Raw genomic sequence first — 18,067 nt, forward strand, 5'->3', positions numbered from 1 at the left:
CCATCTATTTATCCCTCCATCCCTCCATCCCTCCATCCATCCACCCACCCATCATCACCCAGTGAAGATCAAACCCAAACCCAACCCCAACCCCAAACCCAGACGTATTCCCTTCCTTCTATCGTCTGATACATCCGAATCCAAATAGAACAAAATCCCAAGTAAACTCTCTCCCATCTAAGTTTCTAAAAATGGTACCTACCTAGCATCCCATTCCATTCCATTACGATTGCGTAAAAAACAAACCAGACGCCCCATTTATTTCGCTCAACGAGGAAAAAGAAGTGCTTGTGAAATACCTACCTACCTAAGTAGGCTGGAAGGTATGAAACCGTCCGACCAGTCTGTGCGTTGCTCTCACGCAAAAATGTAAAGCATGTCATACCTACTAGGTAGTATCATGTGATTCATATCATACCAGGTTATCTAAATTATCTCTATCGATCTACGAGTATTCATCTATCTGTATACACTACAAACTACAATAACTTTCGAGTTCTATTTCTATAGATAGATACTTCCTCCATACTCTATCAGAAGATAGATGTATAAAAAAGCTCTAGCAAGCCCTACCTACCTATCTAACCACCCATCTACCTAGCAAAAATTCAATTCCCCTCCATCTCATCTCATCATCTCACCCACCTTCCCAGCTGAGAAACACACAGCCCACCATTCCCAGCCATCTTCTTTTTTCCCATTTGCGGGATCTCTCTGGAAGCAGGATGATTACCTAGTACATATATATTCATTCCCATATCCATTGAGGATTTAAACATAACTCCCCGGTCGCATTGATGTTGCGGGGTTAGAGTGGGAGATTCATATGTATTGTACGGAGTAGAAGGAAGAGAAAAACTTCCAGAATGATCGAATGATTGAATAAATGATTGAATGAATGAAAAGAATTATGCTCTCTTGGGTTTAAACATATCAATCCATCACTCATCACTCAGCTCACACATCCCAAGCATAAAACTCGGGATATATCATACATGCAAGCCTCCGAAACCACGGGCGTGAAAGGTATCTATCTCTATCTTACTCTGTATATCCACTTGGCTGCGCTGCATTGCATAAGAGAGAACGCGAAGAATCACCAGTTACAACAGAGCAAGCACATAGCAACCAGAGTTTGTTTATTGATAAGAGAGATAGATACCCCAAAAGACATACCTAGTTAGATAAATAGATAACTAGATAGATAGAGGGGTCAAAAAACACTCACAAACAAAAGATCTTCAAATCCCTCGAGATTCCAATCTTCGACTCGTAATACCATACGGTATTCCAGCATTCAAATTTCCAATTCCCATCATGAGGAAAGGAATACGATGCGGGTATCGTAGACATCCATAGATAGGGAATCCCAAATTAAGACAAAAAAGACCCAAGCTTTATTATTACTAGGTAATTCAATACACATCTCCGAAGATCTGCAATCTCTGCGCACACCGCAAAGCTCGTGACGTCGTTTCAATTTGGCGAGAAGTGGATTCCCATTTTGTTTATTTTCCTTGTTCACTGACACGTCTTCCGAGGGAAATTTTTCTTTCGTGCATTTGGCTTGGATATGTATTATAGTACATATTACATATTACATATTACTTACCTACACACGCACGAAAAGATGCAAAAGAACGAAATCCACAATTGATGAATAAAAGAATAAAAGAATAAAATGGACTCATGTAAAGAAGGCGGCAACTTGCATAGCTGCCATATCATTCATTGTACTCCTCACGTACCATCCCGTTCCCTTGCCGTATCCGACACAGGAAAGATCTAATCTATGGCCGGCCTTCTATCGTGTAGCCGCCGCGAGTCCAAACCCCGGCTGACATATCGCATCATGTTGAGGACTGTGATTGGCAGATGAGGAAGAGTGTCTCTCAGCTCGCGTTGATATCCTTGCCGTGTTTATTTTTGATAACTGATCGATGATGATTGCTCTATCAGATATGAGACCACACGTTGAATCAAAGATAGAGCAAAAAATATATAAGCTCTGTGTTGTCAAAGTTCTCATCTCCTTTTGTTTAGGAATCCCCTCACAGAAATTCAATGTTTGGACAAAACATAACCGTCGCTTCCAGAAGATTGAGACGGATACTTTACGAGAATTTGCCAATGACATCAATTGCTTGCCCGGGAATCGAAATTTGGAGTGAGAATCGAAGAAGTAAAATATTAAAGATGGAGATAATTTGATACAAGGTTCCTATTCTCGGAGCGTTTAGAACAAAATCTTGATCCCTTGAAAATCTGGCCTGCTTTCAAGGTTCTTGTTCCGTTTCTAAAAAGCATACGGTACCATACAGTGTACATAATAGACAAGGGGGAGGGGGGGCAATATTCAATTGGTATGTAGCAAGGCTCGAGAGTTCAATGTGGAGAATACAAACAAAACGAGCAAACTTGACAAGGCTATCAAAACGTTGAACTGGCCAGATCCAGACTTTGTTTCGAATGAGGAATTCATTCTCGTGACATTGACGAGTCAATTGCTGTGAATGGTGGATATATATACACATATATACCTTATAGATGTAGATGATTTTCCTTCTTAGCCCTGAAAGTAGTTGACCGAGTAGCCTTATTGAGTTCCAAGTTGAATTATCCTTGGTTCCTCCGTTGATATTAATCAACGATGTAGCCCGGTCGCTCTATGACCTTCTTCTGAAAAGTTGAGATCCTCTTTTCTTCAAGAAAAGGAGACAAGTCTGAAGCAAAAGGATCTCGATGAACTTAACCCGCGGTGGAGTCAGCAATGTCAGTACTCCTCACCATTGAGGAGACTAGAAGGGATCATTAGTTTATTCGTCGACTTACGACATTTTCTTACCCGTTGATAATCACCCAAATTGCCAGGCTGAGCTGAAATTCGTCTCCTGAGACTTTTAGTTGGTCCGCGGGAGCGAATTTCGGCGTCGGTCGGCCAGGCTACCAATCTCGTGAGATGATAATCAGCCAAGCCTCCCCTAGATATCCTCGGGGGAAATGGGCTGAATTGGCAAGGCTATGAACATGGTGATACGAGCCATTGGGTTAATAATCGTAATGAAATTTGTATCTGTAACTTGTTAGTACGGCATATCCGATAAGAATGATTTCTCCAATCAGTCCCCTCGTCCATCTTCATCATGGTTGACCTGGACACCCACACCGCTGCTCAACTCGTCCCCTCATGTTCCTAAATGAGAATCCTTCGGTTGAGAAGTCAATATATCATCATACGGAAAGTCATAGCTGACCTTCCAGCGACGACGACGATTGATGATAAAAATACAATTGACACTTGGCTAACTACCCCGGGCGGCTACATTAGAGGCCACATGGAGAACATAATTTTATGATTCTGCCTTGTAGAGTCCGAGAGCAGAAACAAATAATGACGATGGAACAAAATTGTGGATGATTTTATGCGTTGTCAACTCTAATAGGTCGGCCTCTGGTGAGACCTCAATTTGAAGGATTGTGTCCGCGCTTGATGGTCGAATGGGATGTATAACCTTATGCTTATATTGCTGGATAATGGAGACATATGTAATTGCTATCCATAAAACCTTGACACAATTTCAGATAGACAATAATGTCGCACAAATTCTGCCTATGATACCAAAAGTGTAGGCGCTCGGGATACCAGGCATCTGGGTTTCTCGCTTTCGTCAGGGGTACCGATCAGTATCGTGCTTGCTCTACGGAGTCTTGAACATGGAAGCTATTTTCACCCCATTGATTGTATCGAGTAGTCTTTGGCTTTGTGTAGATATCGCCTAGTAGACATAGAGACAACTGGCTCTTTCGAGATATCGGGAACAAAAGACCACATGCAGGTGACCCTCTGATGATAAGGCTAAATGATTTGAAAGTTGTTTGTAATTGAGGGGAGACGCGTTTTGGTAAATATTTACTTTCACGCTTTGTTTTCGCGCCCACTATTGTGATGTATAAACGCACTCTGGATATGTACGAAAGAACAAAAGAATGATTGAACGAATGAAATTGTGTAAAGCGAGAATCTGAGCACGATGTATAAACACCAAAGCGGGAAGATATTCAGGTTGACCAATACCAAAGATAGAAAGCAGCTAGGATAGATAACGTGATGCAATGGAAAGCTACGAGATACATCTGCTAGGTCGGTACTAGGGAATCAATGCATGAAACTTAAGACGCAAAAGCTTAAATTTCATAAACCTTGTGCATGCCCTGTGCATTTTGCTACACTTTCCAAGGTTTGCATCTAGAATTTACTTGATCGGCAATAGTTGTTTTGCTTGCATATTTGACTGATCAATTCATTGTTCAGATGATATTCAAGATATGAATGAATGAATGAATGAATGAATGCCTTTGATCTGATTTTGAATCTTGATATCGATATTGATGGAAGTGTCTCAATGGATATACCTAGGTCGATGGGATAACAAAACCTGTGTCTATCGAGATAGTATCCTCTTCCCCATCAATATCAGAATGTCATGTTCATAATTCCGGATAACGAATGGGCAGAATCAGTGATATCAGCCAGTGATAAGAACGAGAATTGGTATCAGAACCCAGCATCTGTGAGTTATAACACTTGCAGATATTATACATCTTTTGATATACCATCATTTTTGCTTCTTCATCTCACATCCACCATGGTAATCCCTTGATTGCTCTCCCAAGCCAATATACTTACCGGTGTTGAATATGATCTATATCATCTCATCAATTATACTTCTATCAAAACCATCTCGATGCACTTCTAACGACATCATCAATCTAAATGTTACATATCTGATTCATAACCTTCTTTGTACACTTGATCCATATGAAATACCCAGCTGCATATCACTCAAGGTCACCTGCAGAGCATAAACCAACCCATGCACCATATTGATGTCTATTTCTCACTCAGCAACCGTACGGACGGAGTGTATTTGCTGAACCAATCCATCATGCTTGATACTCTCCGCTCCTTCGCCGCACGACAACAGCCCACCCATCGAGCCATCCACCTCTGGAGTCCTAACTCATTGTCCTCTGGTGCTGTTCGCTTTTGTTTCTTTCTGCGAACTAGGTAAGGATTCGTAGAACCGATGGATTCATGGATCCCCATCAAAAGCAAGGTACCAAGTAAGTTGGCGTAGACCCATCAGCAAGGCTAGAAGCTGACTAGGTGAGTAGCCATGTTTTAGTTGGTTGCTGTGGTTGATGGCTGGCCTAGCTCTAAGAAGTAACAATTAAATATTCCGCTTCCCTTCCATCATGTACGAGTTCCAACCCTTTACTGCCCAGTTCGCGAGCAGATCCCCGCAGCCAGGAGACAAAGCTACATCCAGGTTGGCATTAACCAGATTCGTAATACTGTAGATTTTTGGCTTCCGTGGGGCATGTCCATAGCAGGAAAGAGGTCCATTCTATCGTGCGATTCGTTAGAGAGCGGTTTGACCTGGATACTTTTGAACCCACCAAAGCTCCTACTAGGTACCTTGAACCTTTTTACCCACTTCCCTAGCACTTCACTACCACCCACGCTTCATGTGAGGATCACGATACTGGAAATAATTAGAGGGTTAAGGTTAGGATTAGGATAGTAAAGTTAGCAGGGCCAGCATCGCAGGCAGAGCACGTATAGCACGTATCGGTAATGAATAGAAGAGAAGCCAATCAAGAGAGGGTAAAAAGTAGCAGGTCTAGTATGATTGTGGTTATAGTTTGTCTATAATAAGAGAAGAAAATATAGTGAGAGGGGATGAGAGACAGCAAAGTATCAAACAGACCCAGGCATTTAGACATTGTACGCACCTTTCTTGGTATCCCCTCACCTCGTCTCGTCTAACTAGCTACCTAGCAGCTACCTCGGAAACGAAATATATTCATTTTTTTTTAATCTCCCTGACAACACCAGAGCGACAGGACCATCCAAGGAATATAATTGTAATGAGAAAATGAACTCCACTGGCGACACCAATTGATACCACTAAATCCCGATTTTTCTTGTTTGCTTGGATAAACCCTTAGTTAATTCGAATTCATTTATCTTCAACCAATTCGCACTTCTCAATTCCTCTTTTTCTCTTACTATCACGACTACTAACCCTTTTAACTTTCGACCGTCGACCCTTCCCTTCCCTTCCCTTCCCTTCCCTTTGGTCCCCTTAGGTTCGTCTTCTTCAACTGGACGCCACCAACCCAAAGATCCCTTGCGATAATTCCGTCGTGGTATTAAACATACCAAGGGAGCAAGAAAATTAGAAAAGGTCAACTTCCCCCACACCAGCCTTTCTTTTATATGTGAGATATATCATCGACCAGGGCCGACCATCCTTCGAACCTACCATTAGACCTTTTCTTCCGACGAATTGATCTCTCGACCTGAATCACGACCCGATCCTCGAGTAATAATCCGGTTTAAGCCACCAAATTCAATCATCGACCGAAAAGTACATACCAAAAGGCAATACAATCAACCCGATAGGTTTCGATGCACCAAGCATTCCAGTAATTCCCATCGGACAACCTTTCAATCTCTACAGCTCCTCGTGAACCAGCAGCATTCTACCATTGTTCGCAGTTTGTATAGCAACGACATCTGGGAATATCCTCCCCATTTGATTGTTTGCCGTCAACCTGATCTCGGAACACTCTACATCTATACTACAATTTATAATCGCGTCAGCGGATCTTCCCTGCAGTGGACTTCAGTTGAATCAATTCAATTGATAGTATAATTTAGAGTAGCCAATTCACCTCTTGAGCTCACATCCCGTTCACTATGGAGTCTTCACCCATAGCTGCAATGCAGCCTTCTTCATTTATGCCAGCTTGGGCTAGAAATGACATGTATGCCTCTCACCCACACGCACATATGTCAAACGTCACTGCAAATTCTTTCGGTCCAGGTGCTTTCGACTTTCGGGATTTGAGCATGAAGCATTCTGCAAAAGCGGATTACTTCTTGGTTAAACCTGTTCGTGGTTCTTCACCTACAGCAAGCTTGGCGGCAGATCTATCTCAAAATTTTCACATTGACATGAGGTACATTAAATTCAAACTATCTTCATTGTGTGTATGCTTTACTAACATCAATCATTTACAGTCCCCAATTACCAACTCCTCGTCGATCTCTCTTCACATCGAATCTTTTTGGGACATTGGATGGTAGGGGTAAGAGTTGATCTACAGGAAGATATGACTGGAGATGTTAACAAGATATAGATTGTGCTACTACTCCTCCTTTACCTTCCTCCTCACCAGGTCCATTGAACGAAAGAATGGATATATCCCCTCTTCCACATAAGCAACCATATTTCTCTGCGCAAATTGAGATGGCTTCACCTACACCAGCAGGTACACCAGTGGAAGATACAGCTATGGGGTCATCTCCAATTCGTTCTAGTCTATTGGACGCCCCAAAACCTTTTGGTGCTGAGTAAGTGCAAATTATACATTCCAAAGATTATCGTACTAATACAAGCTATAGGAGACGCAAAAATGGATTATTACGACCATCCCTCTCACGTACCAAGGGTTTCTCGACGAATTCCCTTCCTCGACAAAACGCCGAAAGTCAATTGCCTCCCTTCCGCTTCGGTGCTGGAAGCAGCAAGTTGTCTACCTCTACATCAATGTCTTTGGGCGAATGTTTCATGGAATCACCACCACGAGAACGTCCTGAACGTCCTTCGGGTGGAATCATGGCACCACCACCTCGATTGAGCAGACCATTCTCAAGTGTGTCAAGCAGAGTCGTCAATGGATCACCAATTGGCAGCCACTCCCGCAGAACTTCCAATCCGTTAGTTCGGCCTAGGAAACAATTTCGACGATCCCTCAGCATGTTTGAAAGTCCACAAGATATTGTCAAAGAAAAGGGGAATACGTCGAGCAACTTGGAGACCGTCATGGATGTTGATGAAATACACCAACCAATCTTACCACACTTTTTCCAAGAAGGTCAACCTGATAGCATTCCTAGAATTGCCAAGGAGACTTTATTGGAAATTCTTGATGGAAAATACGATGATGAATATGACCAACGAATGATTGTTGACTGCAGATTCGAATATGAATACGAAGGTGGACATATCGATGGTGCTGTCAACTATAATGACAAAGAATTATTGACCAGTCAATTGTTTGAAGAAAATATCCCTGGCAAAACCCTCCTAATCTTTCATTGCGAATACTCCGCACATCGAGCACCCATAATGGCTCGTCACGTACGACAACAAGATCGTACTACTAACGTCGAACAATACCCAAAACTTTCTTACCCTGAAGTGTATATCCTGGATGGTGGTTACAGTGCTTTCTTTACAGAACATCAAGGCCGTTGCTTTCCCCAGAATTACGTTGAAATGGATGCTAAGGAACATGCTTACACATGTGAGCGGGAAATGGGAAGACTTCGACAAAATAGAACCAAGCTCAGCAGAGCACACACTTATGCCATTGGCCAACACGGACAAATTGATGATAGCCCTACTGCACCCAGTCGATCAAAATCGAGTGGCAGTATGTTAACGACAGAAATGACGAGTTCCCCTATGATGAGCTCTCCTATATTTTACGACCGAGGTACCCCACGAAGACAAGTCTCATACTAAATAATACCTTTGCATCTGATTTGGCGTTTAGCATGGCATTGCATTCTTTCACTCGGAGTTTTTTTGGTATTTACAAGTTCGGAACAGAATCCGACACTCATTACAACAGGTCGTCTAGATACCCTGACCTGTTTTCTTTTTCTACAATTACTCACCGATTTTCTAATTTCTCGGTTGAGTCTTCCTTCAGTCGTCCGTTTTCATCTTCGAAAGGTTTTACGGAAAGTTTTTCTATATCAAACAAATTTGCTCTGGCGTATTGGCGTGCATCTAAAGAGTTCCTGTGTCTTGCTTGTCACACACACTCTCTCATTGTCTAGGTTCTACCCTAAACAATGCATTCGACATACTTTTTGAGTTATCAGCGAGTCCTTTTTTAATATCGATCATCGAGTCGATTCAGCGAAAAACAAACCTTTCTTGGATCAGGAATCCCGGACCACAACATTCTTTACACGAACCTTTTTTTATTACCATGAGAACGACCCATAAATGGCCGAAACACGATGACGTTATCAAATTTCCTTTTTGCAAAGAAGCAAACTTCTAGTCTTGACATCGACTAAAGAATGTTTCAATACTCTCTACATCAACTCAAAGTTTTCTAACTCTGGAATTTTTCCAAATCGTACATACAACACACACATGCACATGCACCTCAATTCTATGGATTCGAAACATTCGATTTGCTTTCAATTCCTTCGACTATTTTCACCATAGACCGATATTCACTAAAACTCCTTTAATATTTCCCATCAATCAACAAATCGTTTGCGTCTGGATCTTGAGCTTTACTCCTTTTTAATGATACGTTTGACAGTTACATGTGCATCCGCAAAGTTAAGCTTGTTTGCTTTTTCTCGTTGCTTTTAAAAAGAAATACAGATGGATTGTTAAGAGATAATGATTGACGTTAGGGGCTGTCAGAATATAGGGTGTGAAATAAATGGATGATCAGGGGATGAAAAAACTGATACCTTTTTCTCGTAATACAGTTGATGGGTTGGAAGATGATATAGTAGCTGGGCTTTCTGCTGCCTTTGTTGGGGTGAAAGAAACTTACTTTTATTTGTTTAACTGTATGAGTGTTTGGAGTACTAGGAATAGGGAGAAGGAAAACGAGGTGGAGAGCCGTATTTGCAACCCTAAATGGGTGTAGAGTTCTGTCACACGCTGATGAGACTGCTACTTTCTACTTACTTACTGCTTTACTTATACCTCACGAGTATTCTTGAAAAAAGGAACCGTGTTGAGAGACGATACTTAAGATATGAAATGAAAAAAACAAGTTAAAAATTTATATCATGGGGTTTTTGATTGAGTGCTTGTGATGTATAGAAGGTTGATGCCATCAAGTGGCTAGATATTTGTACTTGGATCACTTGTTTTTGGAATTCATTGACGGTAGGTACGGTACGCTAAATAGGTAATATCTTTGCTTTTACTTGGGTGTCCTTGATCATTCATCTTTTTCTTGTGTATACCTATACATACCTAGGTATCTATCTATGTATATATATATTTACTCACTCACAGAGATGAATTCATCTACCTACGTACTGGTCCTTCATTTTCGATTCCTAGTGTCTCTCTTCCTATGTGCATCTGGTTGTATTCACTTGTGTCGTTGGGTCATCCCCTCCTTTCATCGTACTCGTAGATTTGATGATAATTTATATTTCATTTTTATCTCATGGTGGGTATAAAAGCTACCGAGTTTTTGATGTTGATGCGGCACAATGCCCCAAAGTTTGGTCAGAGATGAGTCCTGCAAGACCTCTGTCTTTGAGAAATCTTCAATTGGAGTTCTGTTGGGTTTTCATTCGTTGGATCTATTTGGCAGCGTGGCGGGAGTGCGTCGCGTGTATTTGTCGTTTGGATTTTATTATTGTTGTTTCTTCATTCCTTTTTCTTCATTCCTTTTGATTGGTGATTTGATATTTCAAAATTTGCTGGCGTTGATCAATCGTCACTTCCAATCTTTCCCGCCACGTTTATTTAGTCTTGCCTCGAGACTTTGGTCTTGATATCTGAAGAGTGTTATCAATCAATTGCGAATGAGATGATCATATCTTCACTCTCTTAAAATCGCGACGTGGTCAGAAACCCTCCCGTCAACTTCAAAGTCTAGCGTAGATCTGTCGAGCCCCTTTGAGAGATTGGAGGGAGGCTTTTATATCCGAATTGGAAGTCAAGTTTGGAGGAATTACTTGGGGATGAAAGTAAGAAAGTACGGTGATGATTCACTTTTTCGTCTTTGAGGGGTCTTGATTAGGAGTTGGTGTATCTCATACAAGTTCATGATTCCCTATTCATCGATCTCTGGTGTAACCTCTACTTTTGAGACCGGAGCAGAGTTTATGAGGGGAGGGATATATAAATATGTATCTTTTCACCTCTTTGGAATATACAAAAGATTAATAGGATACAGGGAGAATTCAAGGCCGACTGCAACAGCAGATGCATATGTTATATCTCCTATAGCTAGCATCGATATTTTTCTAGTTGAAGAATCAATAAGCCAAGATTGTGGAAGGGGATGAAGTAAAGAGAGAGAGAAGTTGACGGTACCTGAGTATTTACTGTCACTACTCCAATATTCAAAGTTGTCATTGATTTTATCTACTGCCATTCTATACTGTAAGTTACTGAAGTTGTTGCATCTGGATTACTCTACTTGTAGTGTATGATTTGCGAGAGTTCTTGATTGTAAAAGTCGTGCCATCTATGATTTGGGTTTTGATGTATGCTCGAAGTCTCCTCAGCTCGCACACCTCTTCACGGGTTGCATTTATTTACCGCTCAATTCTGGCAGGTCTAGTGTATATATACTACTAGATGAGATAGTCACGCATCTCAAAGTCGGGAAATAGAAAGCGGGGAGGAGAGGGGGGTCTGGGATGGGGGCAAGGTTCAGGTGATATGTGAATCATGCCATGAAAAGTCAAAGTTTGCGTATGTATTCACTCATCGCTCTTCCTTGCCAGCATTCTCCTCGTTTGTCTGCTTATAAGGTGCCTCCTTGTCTTCTATCTCACTTCTTGCACCCAGTAAATACCATCATCATCTTCAATGTCTTTAACGAGACGGTTAATTTTTGTGATTATTACACCAAACTTGAGTCAGAAAATTTGAAGCCCGAAATCCAAAACCCTGTTTCTTTTAGATTGTGATATAAATAGTCCTAGTTAAGAAAGTTGTATGTGTCATGTTATGGGTTTGCATGCAGTTAATGCTCATATCTTCGAGTACCAGGAGATGTAATAATTGAAACGAGTATGTTTTGAACACAAACTAGACTTGAGTCGTAGTAATGTGACGTTGATAGTGTGAGGAATGGATTTCGGTATTCTTAGGAGTGAGGGTCAAGGGGGAAAAAGAGAAGAGGAGGCTGTCTGTTTATATCAAGCTGTTGATGTTGTTGTTGTTTAATCCATATAACTGCTTGTATTCATACCGCTTGAAGATTTTTTGGGTGAGATTGTAGCTCACACTTATTAACATGCAGCATCCAGCCTTTTGCCCCTGCTACAAAGAACAATTTTATCAGTTACTTTGTAAATCTGTTTTCCGGTAGCTGTGCTGATTATCTTATTCGCAGGTAGTGGGTGGATAGTGTTTATATAGCAGAAAAGGTTTCCAAGTAGGTGATTTATTCACTCACTTATTACATTCCCTCAACTGCTTCCGTTTTCAGTGTACGCATGATGTTATCATGTGATTACAAGCTCCGTTCAATGGTTATATAAACGTTTGCTCGAACAAGATTTCATAGAGCCAAGATTTCCGAAGGATACTATTACAATGGGCCAGGCGGTTTCTTTGACTTTGTTGATAGATTCTCGATATGAGTTGTATTAGGTTAGGTGTTTTGTATTTGTAGAATAATGGATAGATAAATTAGTAACTATACTGGTAGAAACTTATTATTGTTGTCGTTTCCAAAGGTTGAGAAGATGGGATTTCTGAGATAATAACAGCTAGTAATTGTTGTTGTCATTCGACTTTGTATTATTAATCTCCGAACTTTCAGACGAGCTCCAGCTCCGCCAACAACTCAAGAGTCGAAATGTCAGGAAGTATTTCCGTCTCTAGCACTATTCTGGGCTAATTATAATAATCATGGTAACTTTCCTACAATGAGCCATTATACTTAAGCTTTGGTGCTTTGTAATCTGGTTAAGCTGTGACAGACTAGGAAGAGAGGACTGTTTATACAACTTGAAAACAAAAAAGCAAAGTGGACTTAGAGGATGAAATCAAATCCGGAGAATCTAGTAGTGAATGTGAGATCCAGAAAAGATGTTAACGTGATTTATTGATTCAAGATCATCAGACACTCGTTCACTTACTTCTTCCTTGCTTTTTAGTTTCCCGCCTTGCAAACTTTGCTGGAGGCTTATTTAAGGGCTCCGCCGAGAGGCTCCCTAGAGCACAAACTGAATCCATGCCGTCAGAACTAGACGTTACATACCGACAAAGTTACTGTAGACGAGTTCATGTAAATTTATTCATTTTGGATATATGATATAATATTGGAAGTTCTGATCTGAAATCTTGGTGTGATGTAGGAGGAGCAGTGTTGCTTGATTCGCCCATTCGGCTTCAGATGATCGAACTCAGCGAATTGTCATTTCGTGTATAAGACTAATACACTAACGATGTAGTTCTGATAATGTTGTACCTCGCTAAAGATGTCAACGAAAAAGAGTAAAAGTAAAATCAACATGATCGCGCAACTAAAGCAGGCGCAGTGCAAACCAAACTGCAATCTCTAACCATGTATCTCGTTTGAGCCAGTCGAAGATGGAAGAGTTTTTTCTTAATACCAATATCTTAAAAGTTTTTTCAGCAAAGTGTGCCCCCAGTAATTTCTACTAACAACAAATTCTCTGTCACCCAACGCTTTCTATCACACTTTTTCCTACCTTTGATATTTCCAAGTTTTTCTCCCACACCCAAATATATTTTCAACGGCCCTCTTCTAGCTGATACCTTCCTAAATTCTGCATTCGGATCTGATAGGTCAGGTATACTCTCATTCCCCATGCAGACCATATTCTAATGTTGAATGGGTACAGAGTTCTGACATCACCTCATCATAATCTTTTAATTCCATCAGTATTGAGACAACAGTCATGTTCATATCTACAAATGCGACATCTCTGTCTCGAGCCTTCTTTAAGTTCCGCGCGCTAATTCTTTAGCCTGGAGTGCGTGAAATTCTGGTCTGTTTCTGCGTCACACTCAACATGAACTATATTTGAGGAACCAAAGTCAGAAGTCTTTGAGGAAGAATTGATAGCTTGCGCTTTTACGGTACAGGAGCAGTACATTTCGCGTGAAGCTGATATTGCTCCGCAAACAAAATGGGACCATTTAAATGCAACTCTAAGAGAATCGTGCGCTAGAAAACTTACTCCCTCTTCAGAGGATGGAAAAAATGTTGTTGAGGTCTTAGAATTGTGTACAGGTTCGTCTGTGCACAAAGGAATAAGACGGTATTTGAGCATGGCTGCCTTATTCTTTGCGCCTCAGAGCTGTGTCTTAGATTTAAACAAAGAGAAGAGGCATACAACCATCAATTTGATGTTTCAGATTATTTGGTGGAGTGGTTGAAATCAACAGGAATTTATCTGTTGGGATGGGGAAAGGAAAGGATACAGATTGGGCAGAAGTTCTCACTTAATGGGAGTAGTCTTCTATCCATCATGAGAGCTCTGAAATCTAACCAATAAATGAGGAAATCAATAACTTCAAAGATTTTGGAGGCGCATGCACGCTGTGAGTATTTTACTTCGCTAACGGCTTCATGAAACCACGATTGTTATGTTCAAAGAGAAGCTTTAGCATACAAGAAGCAACCATACTGACCTGTCCTCATCAATTGTACCCCTTCATCAACAGCATCCGTAAAACTCACATCACCTATACCACCCAAGTATCCACAACATCATTACTCAACAACTCGCACTTCCCATCAAATCAAATCAAGAAATCAAACCATCATCATGTAAGTACCACTTGTTAAAGATCAAGTCTCACCACACTAAAATACACACAGGTGTGAGAGGACCACAGCTAAAAAGGTCATCAAGCGATTTGATGGAGCTGTCCAAATCGAAACCTTCAGCAAGTATGTGGATTGTCAGAGAAAACATTGCGCAAGCTCTGGTTCTTACAATTCTTCGCCACCGGTGGGTAGCATCAAGAACGGCAACGGGAACACGGATGTAGAGAAAAAATAGGAATGTTCTCTCAGGTTGTGCTACGACTTTTCCTGTTCTGCTGAATCTCCTTCTGGGCACGGGTGCGTGGGAGATTTGGTTTGGAGATATGAGCGCAGCTGTGGATTGATGGGTTGGACGCCGAGGTTGAGATCTTTGGAGGCGAAGGAGGAATATGGAATGGTTTCGGAGAACACCGACACAGACAAATACCAAGTCTAGGTTCTGGAACACTTGCCCTGATTGAATTTTGAGGGTGCCGTGGTAGTGGGGGACTCACGTTCGATTAAAGCGTAACATTATTCATTGAAATGGAACTCAGCATTTCTTGCTATGAAGAACTTCTTCTAAACATGAGATGATAATATCCTGTATATCATGATCTATAAACCGCTCCTTTTTGACCTTTAATGAGATCATACCAAGTCCCACAGGTAATGTTCTCCGCTCGGAGAATCTGTAGCAAAAGAATACATGCCTTGAACACACTGCACAGTAAAGAATTCAAAAATATCACCCACGAGATGTGAAAGTGAAAAACATGGCTCATTGAATATCATCTATCTGTTCGTTGTCAAAATCATAATAATACACACAAAAGTACAAATGCCATCCCTGCCTGACTCCTGACTCCTTAATCTATCTTTTCAACGATATAATCTAATGCCATAACCGAACTAGAAACTCCAACTCCTCATAGATCAAGTGGATATCTCTTTCTGATCTGTCCTCCATACTTGTAGATCAAACCTGTTGCGGGAATCATCGCTACAGCTATGAACCCCAGCATAGTGTTTCCCCATCCCAGTCCCAATTTTGCATAAATGCTTGGCGCAGCTAACGGCAATAGAGCGCCGAAAAGACTCCTACTAGCCGTCATAGCTGCTGTCGCACTAGCTGCAAAAAGAGGGAAGCTATCAATAATATATGTCTGGATAGGGATGAAAACCCCCATCATGCCGAATCCGAAGGGAATCAATCCGATAACTGGTATGATCCAGTGGGCGTGTTTTTCGGCTGACCATCCATACCAGAAAAATGTGATGGGAATGAATAATGAAAAGAAGAGACAGGCCGGTAAACGCATTTCCGGCTCGAAAATACCGTTATTTGCCGCGGTCATACGTATCACTGTCTTGTCGGAGATTTTCGTCACGAGAGCTAGACCCGAGAAGAATCCAATGCCAATACCAATATAAGCAAGGCCACAGAGTCCCACACTCCATCCGTATTGCTCTTGGAATACTGGGGTGATTGTAGTGAACAACAGGTATAGTAAGCTGTATGCAAAACAGATGTATATCGAAAGTATGAAAACGATTGGTGACATGAATAACATCTTGAGTGGTCGAAGAAGGCCATTGAGAAGAACTGTTCTGGTACTAGGATCACCTCCTAAATCATAGCAAGATAATAAATCTGGACGATTAAGCTCTAGCCGAAGCTTTTGCGTTTTTCTTCGTATTAAAACAGGAGGATAAGTTTCGCGATTGAATATTTCAATGCCAATTGTTGTTACTGTGCCAGCACAGAATATAGCCCAGAAAATCCAATGCCAGCCAACTCTTTCTGCTATGAAGCCACCGCAGATGGGTCCTACTACTGGTCCAAACAAAGGACCAATGGTGTACGCTGCTGAAGCCGCTCCACGTTGCTCGCGTCGAAAAAGGTCAGCTATCACACCACCACCGAGCGCCAAACAACCGGAACCACCAATACCCGCAAAGAAACGAAATATTATGAGTGCGGTGAGGTTAGGAGCAAGAGCGCAACCAATTTGAAATAGACAAAAGACGATATTGGATGCACATAGTACAGGCCGTCTTCCATAAATCTCTGATAATGGTGATAAGAACAGAGGTCCGAAGACAATGCCTAAAAGAAAGACCGTAACAGTAAATGTGCTTAGTGTTTCATTATGATTGTTGAATGTCTCTTCGATGTAAGGCACACCAGGAGCGACCATAGAAGATGCTAGAGGACTGACAACAGTGATGCTTGATATTAGTCCGAGAAGAAGCCATTTTCGGCTTGGAGGAAAGTTTTGAGGGTTATTTGGGTCGTCCTGGCCATCCCAACCAACAATGCCTGCATATAAATCGGTTTCTGGTGCCAGTGCATCACTGGGTTTAGTATGTGCGGGAACATCGTTTAATTTAACATCCGTCTATATTCAGTTAGTCTTGGAGCAAACCGGGAGTCAGAATACATGCTTTTGGATAATTAACAAGAGCTATGTCTGAGAGATTTGATGAATCTTCAAACTTGTGGCTGCTAACATGACTCTTATGAGTGCTTCCAGTAGGAACTCTTTCTACAGAGTACGTATGTGATGTATTTGAACCATATAGTGTTTCCTCGGATCCAGCCACTCGCGTGTGTCCTCGCTCTTGAGCTTCCAACATCTGTATCGATTGAACGTGACTTTTTATGTACCTACAATCGAAACAATGATGTGCTCAGTCGGTCGCAATATCTTTGATAAACTTAAAAGAATGCCTGGAGATGATGGGGTTTGGTGGTGCGAATCATAGGTAGGAGGGATTCGCGCAAATGTCCTTCTCACTTTCAGTATTTGATCAAAACTCTGTTTCTATGCATTCTGCTCTACTCTTGGTGTCGCTGGAGTGAAATGAATGATAAAAAGTAAGTGAGTCTCGAAGTAGAATGAATGTATTTGGGAGGAAATCAAGAATACGACGAGAAAGAAATTATCTGAAAACCGTTGCAAATTACTGGACATGCAAAAAAAAGGTCAATGAAAATCCCATCGGGCAGCTATTTACACAACATCTCAAACATATGTTGTCCTTGACATCATTGTCCAACCTTCGGATCCGAATATACCCGGACAGAAAATTATGGCTTACGTTCACAGCTGCCAGTAACCTACTGTAATCATTGTATGATAAATCAATCAATGAATATAAGCCGGATCCGACGAATTATTTTGATTTGGAATATAATATCACGGTACTCTCACAAAGACGATTTGATTCACTGTCGCACTCGCAATAGTCCAACAGATCAATGCGAAGATAGAATTAAGAGAGCGATGCTTTGCAAGAAGCATTGCTATCTCTAGCTAAGCAACTCGGAACCTTGCAGGTTACATTGCCAGCCAACAGCAAAACAATATCGAAACCATGCTGTCCTTGCCACTGAAACCTTGCAGCAGGCAGGATTTCAACATATTTGAACAAGAGGGTTGGAGCAGATATATTCCAAGTGGGCTTCACT

At 41.3% G+C, this 18,067-nt stretch overlaps 3 protein-coding genes across 3 annotated transcripts; 1 reads left to right on the top strand and 2 right to left on the bottom strand.

The window, feature by feature from the left end:
* Nucleotides 1–2,276: 2,276 nt before the first annotated feature.
* EAF02_003633 (uncharacterized protein) lies at nucleotides 2,277–3,044 on the bottom strand (the record flags this gene model as incomplete). The annotated part of the gene is made up of 4 exons (XM_038899681.1): nucleotides 2,277–2,507; nucleotides 2,541–2,666; nucleotides 2,846–2,981; nucleotides 3,028–3,044. The coding sequence occupies 4 exons, from the start codon at nucleotides 3,042–3,044 to the stop codon at nucleotides 2,277–2,279; spliced, it is 510 nt and encodes a 169-aa protein (XP_038760608.1).
* Nucleotides 3,045–6,111: 3,067 nt separating this feature from the next.
* EAF02_003634 (uncharacterized protein) lies at nucleotides 6,112–9,898 on the top strand. The gene is made up of 4 exons (XM_038899682.1): nucleotides 6,112–7,029; nucleotides 7,091–7,158; nucleotides 7,210–7,423; nucleotides 7,475–9,898. The coding sequence occupies exons 1-4, from the start codon at nucleotides 6,767–6,769 to the stop codon at nucleotides 8,598–8,600; spliced, it is 1,671 nt and encodes a 556-aa protein (XP_038760609.1). The 5' UTR covers nucleotides 6,112–6,766; the 3' UTR covers nucleotides 8,601–9,898.
* A 5,623-nt stretch (nucleotides 9,899–15,521) lies between these two features.
* Nucleotides 15,522–17,232, bottom strand: EAF02_003635 (uncharacterized protein; the record flags this gene model as incomplete). Its single annotated transcript, XM_038899683.1, has 2 exons — nucleotides 15,522–16,994; nucleotides 17,041–17,232. 2 exons carry the CDS (start codon nucleotides 17,230–17,232, stop codon nucleotides 15,522–15,524), a joined length of 1,665 nt encoding a protein of 554 aa, XP_038760610.1.
* Nucleotides 17,233–18,067: the final 835 nt, after the last annotated feature.

This window comes from Botrytis sinoallii (assembly GCF_014898435.1).
Source record: "Botrytis sinoallii strain Bc 23 chromosome Unknown BSIN_005, whole genome shotgun sequence".
Lineage (NCBI taxonomy): Eukaryota > Fungi > Ascomycota > Leotiomycetes > Helotiales > Sclerotiniaceae > Botrytis > Botrytis sinoallii.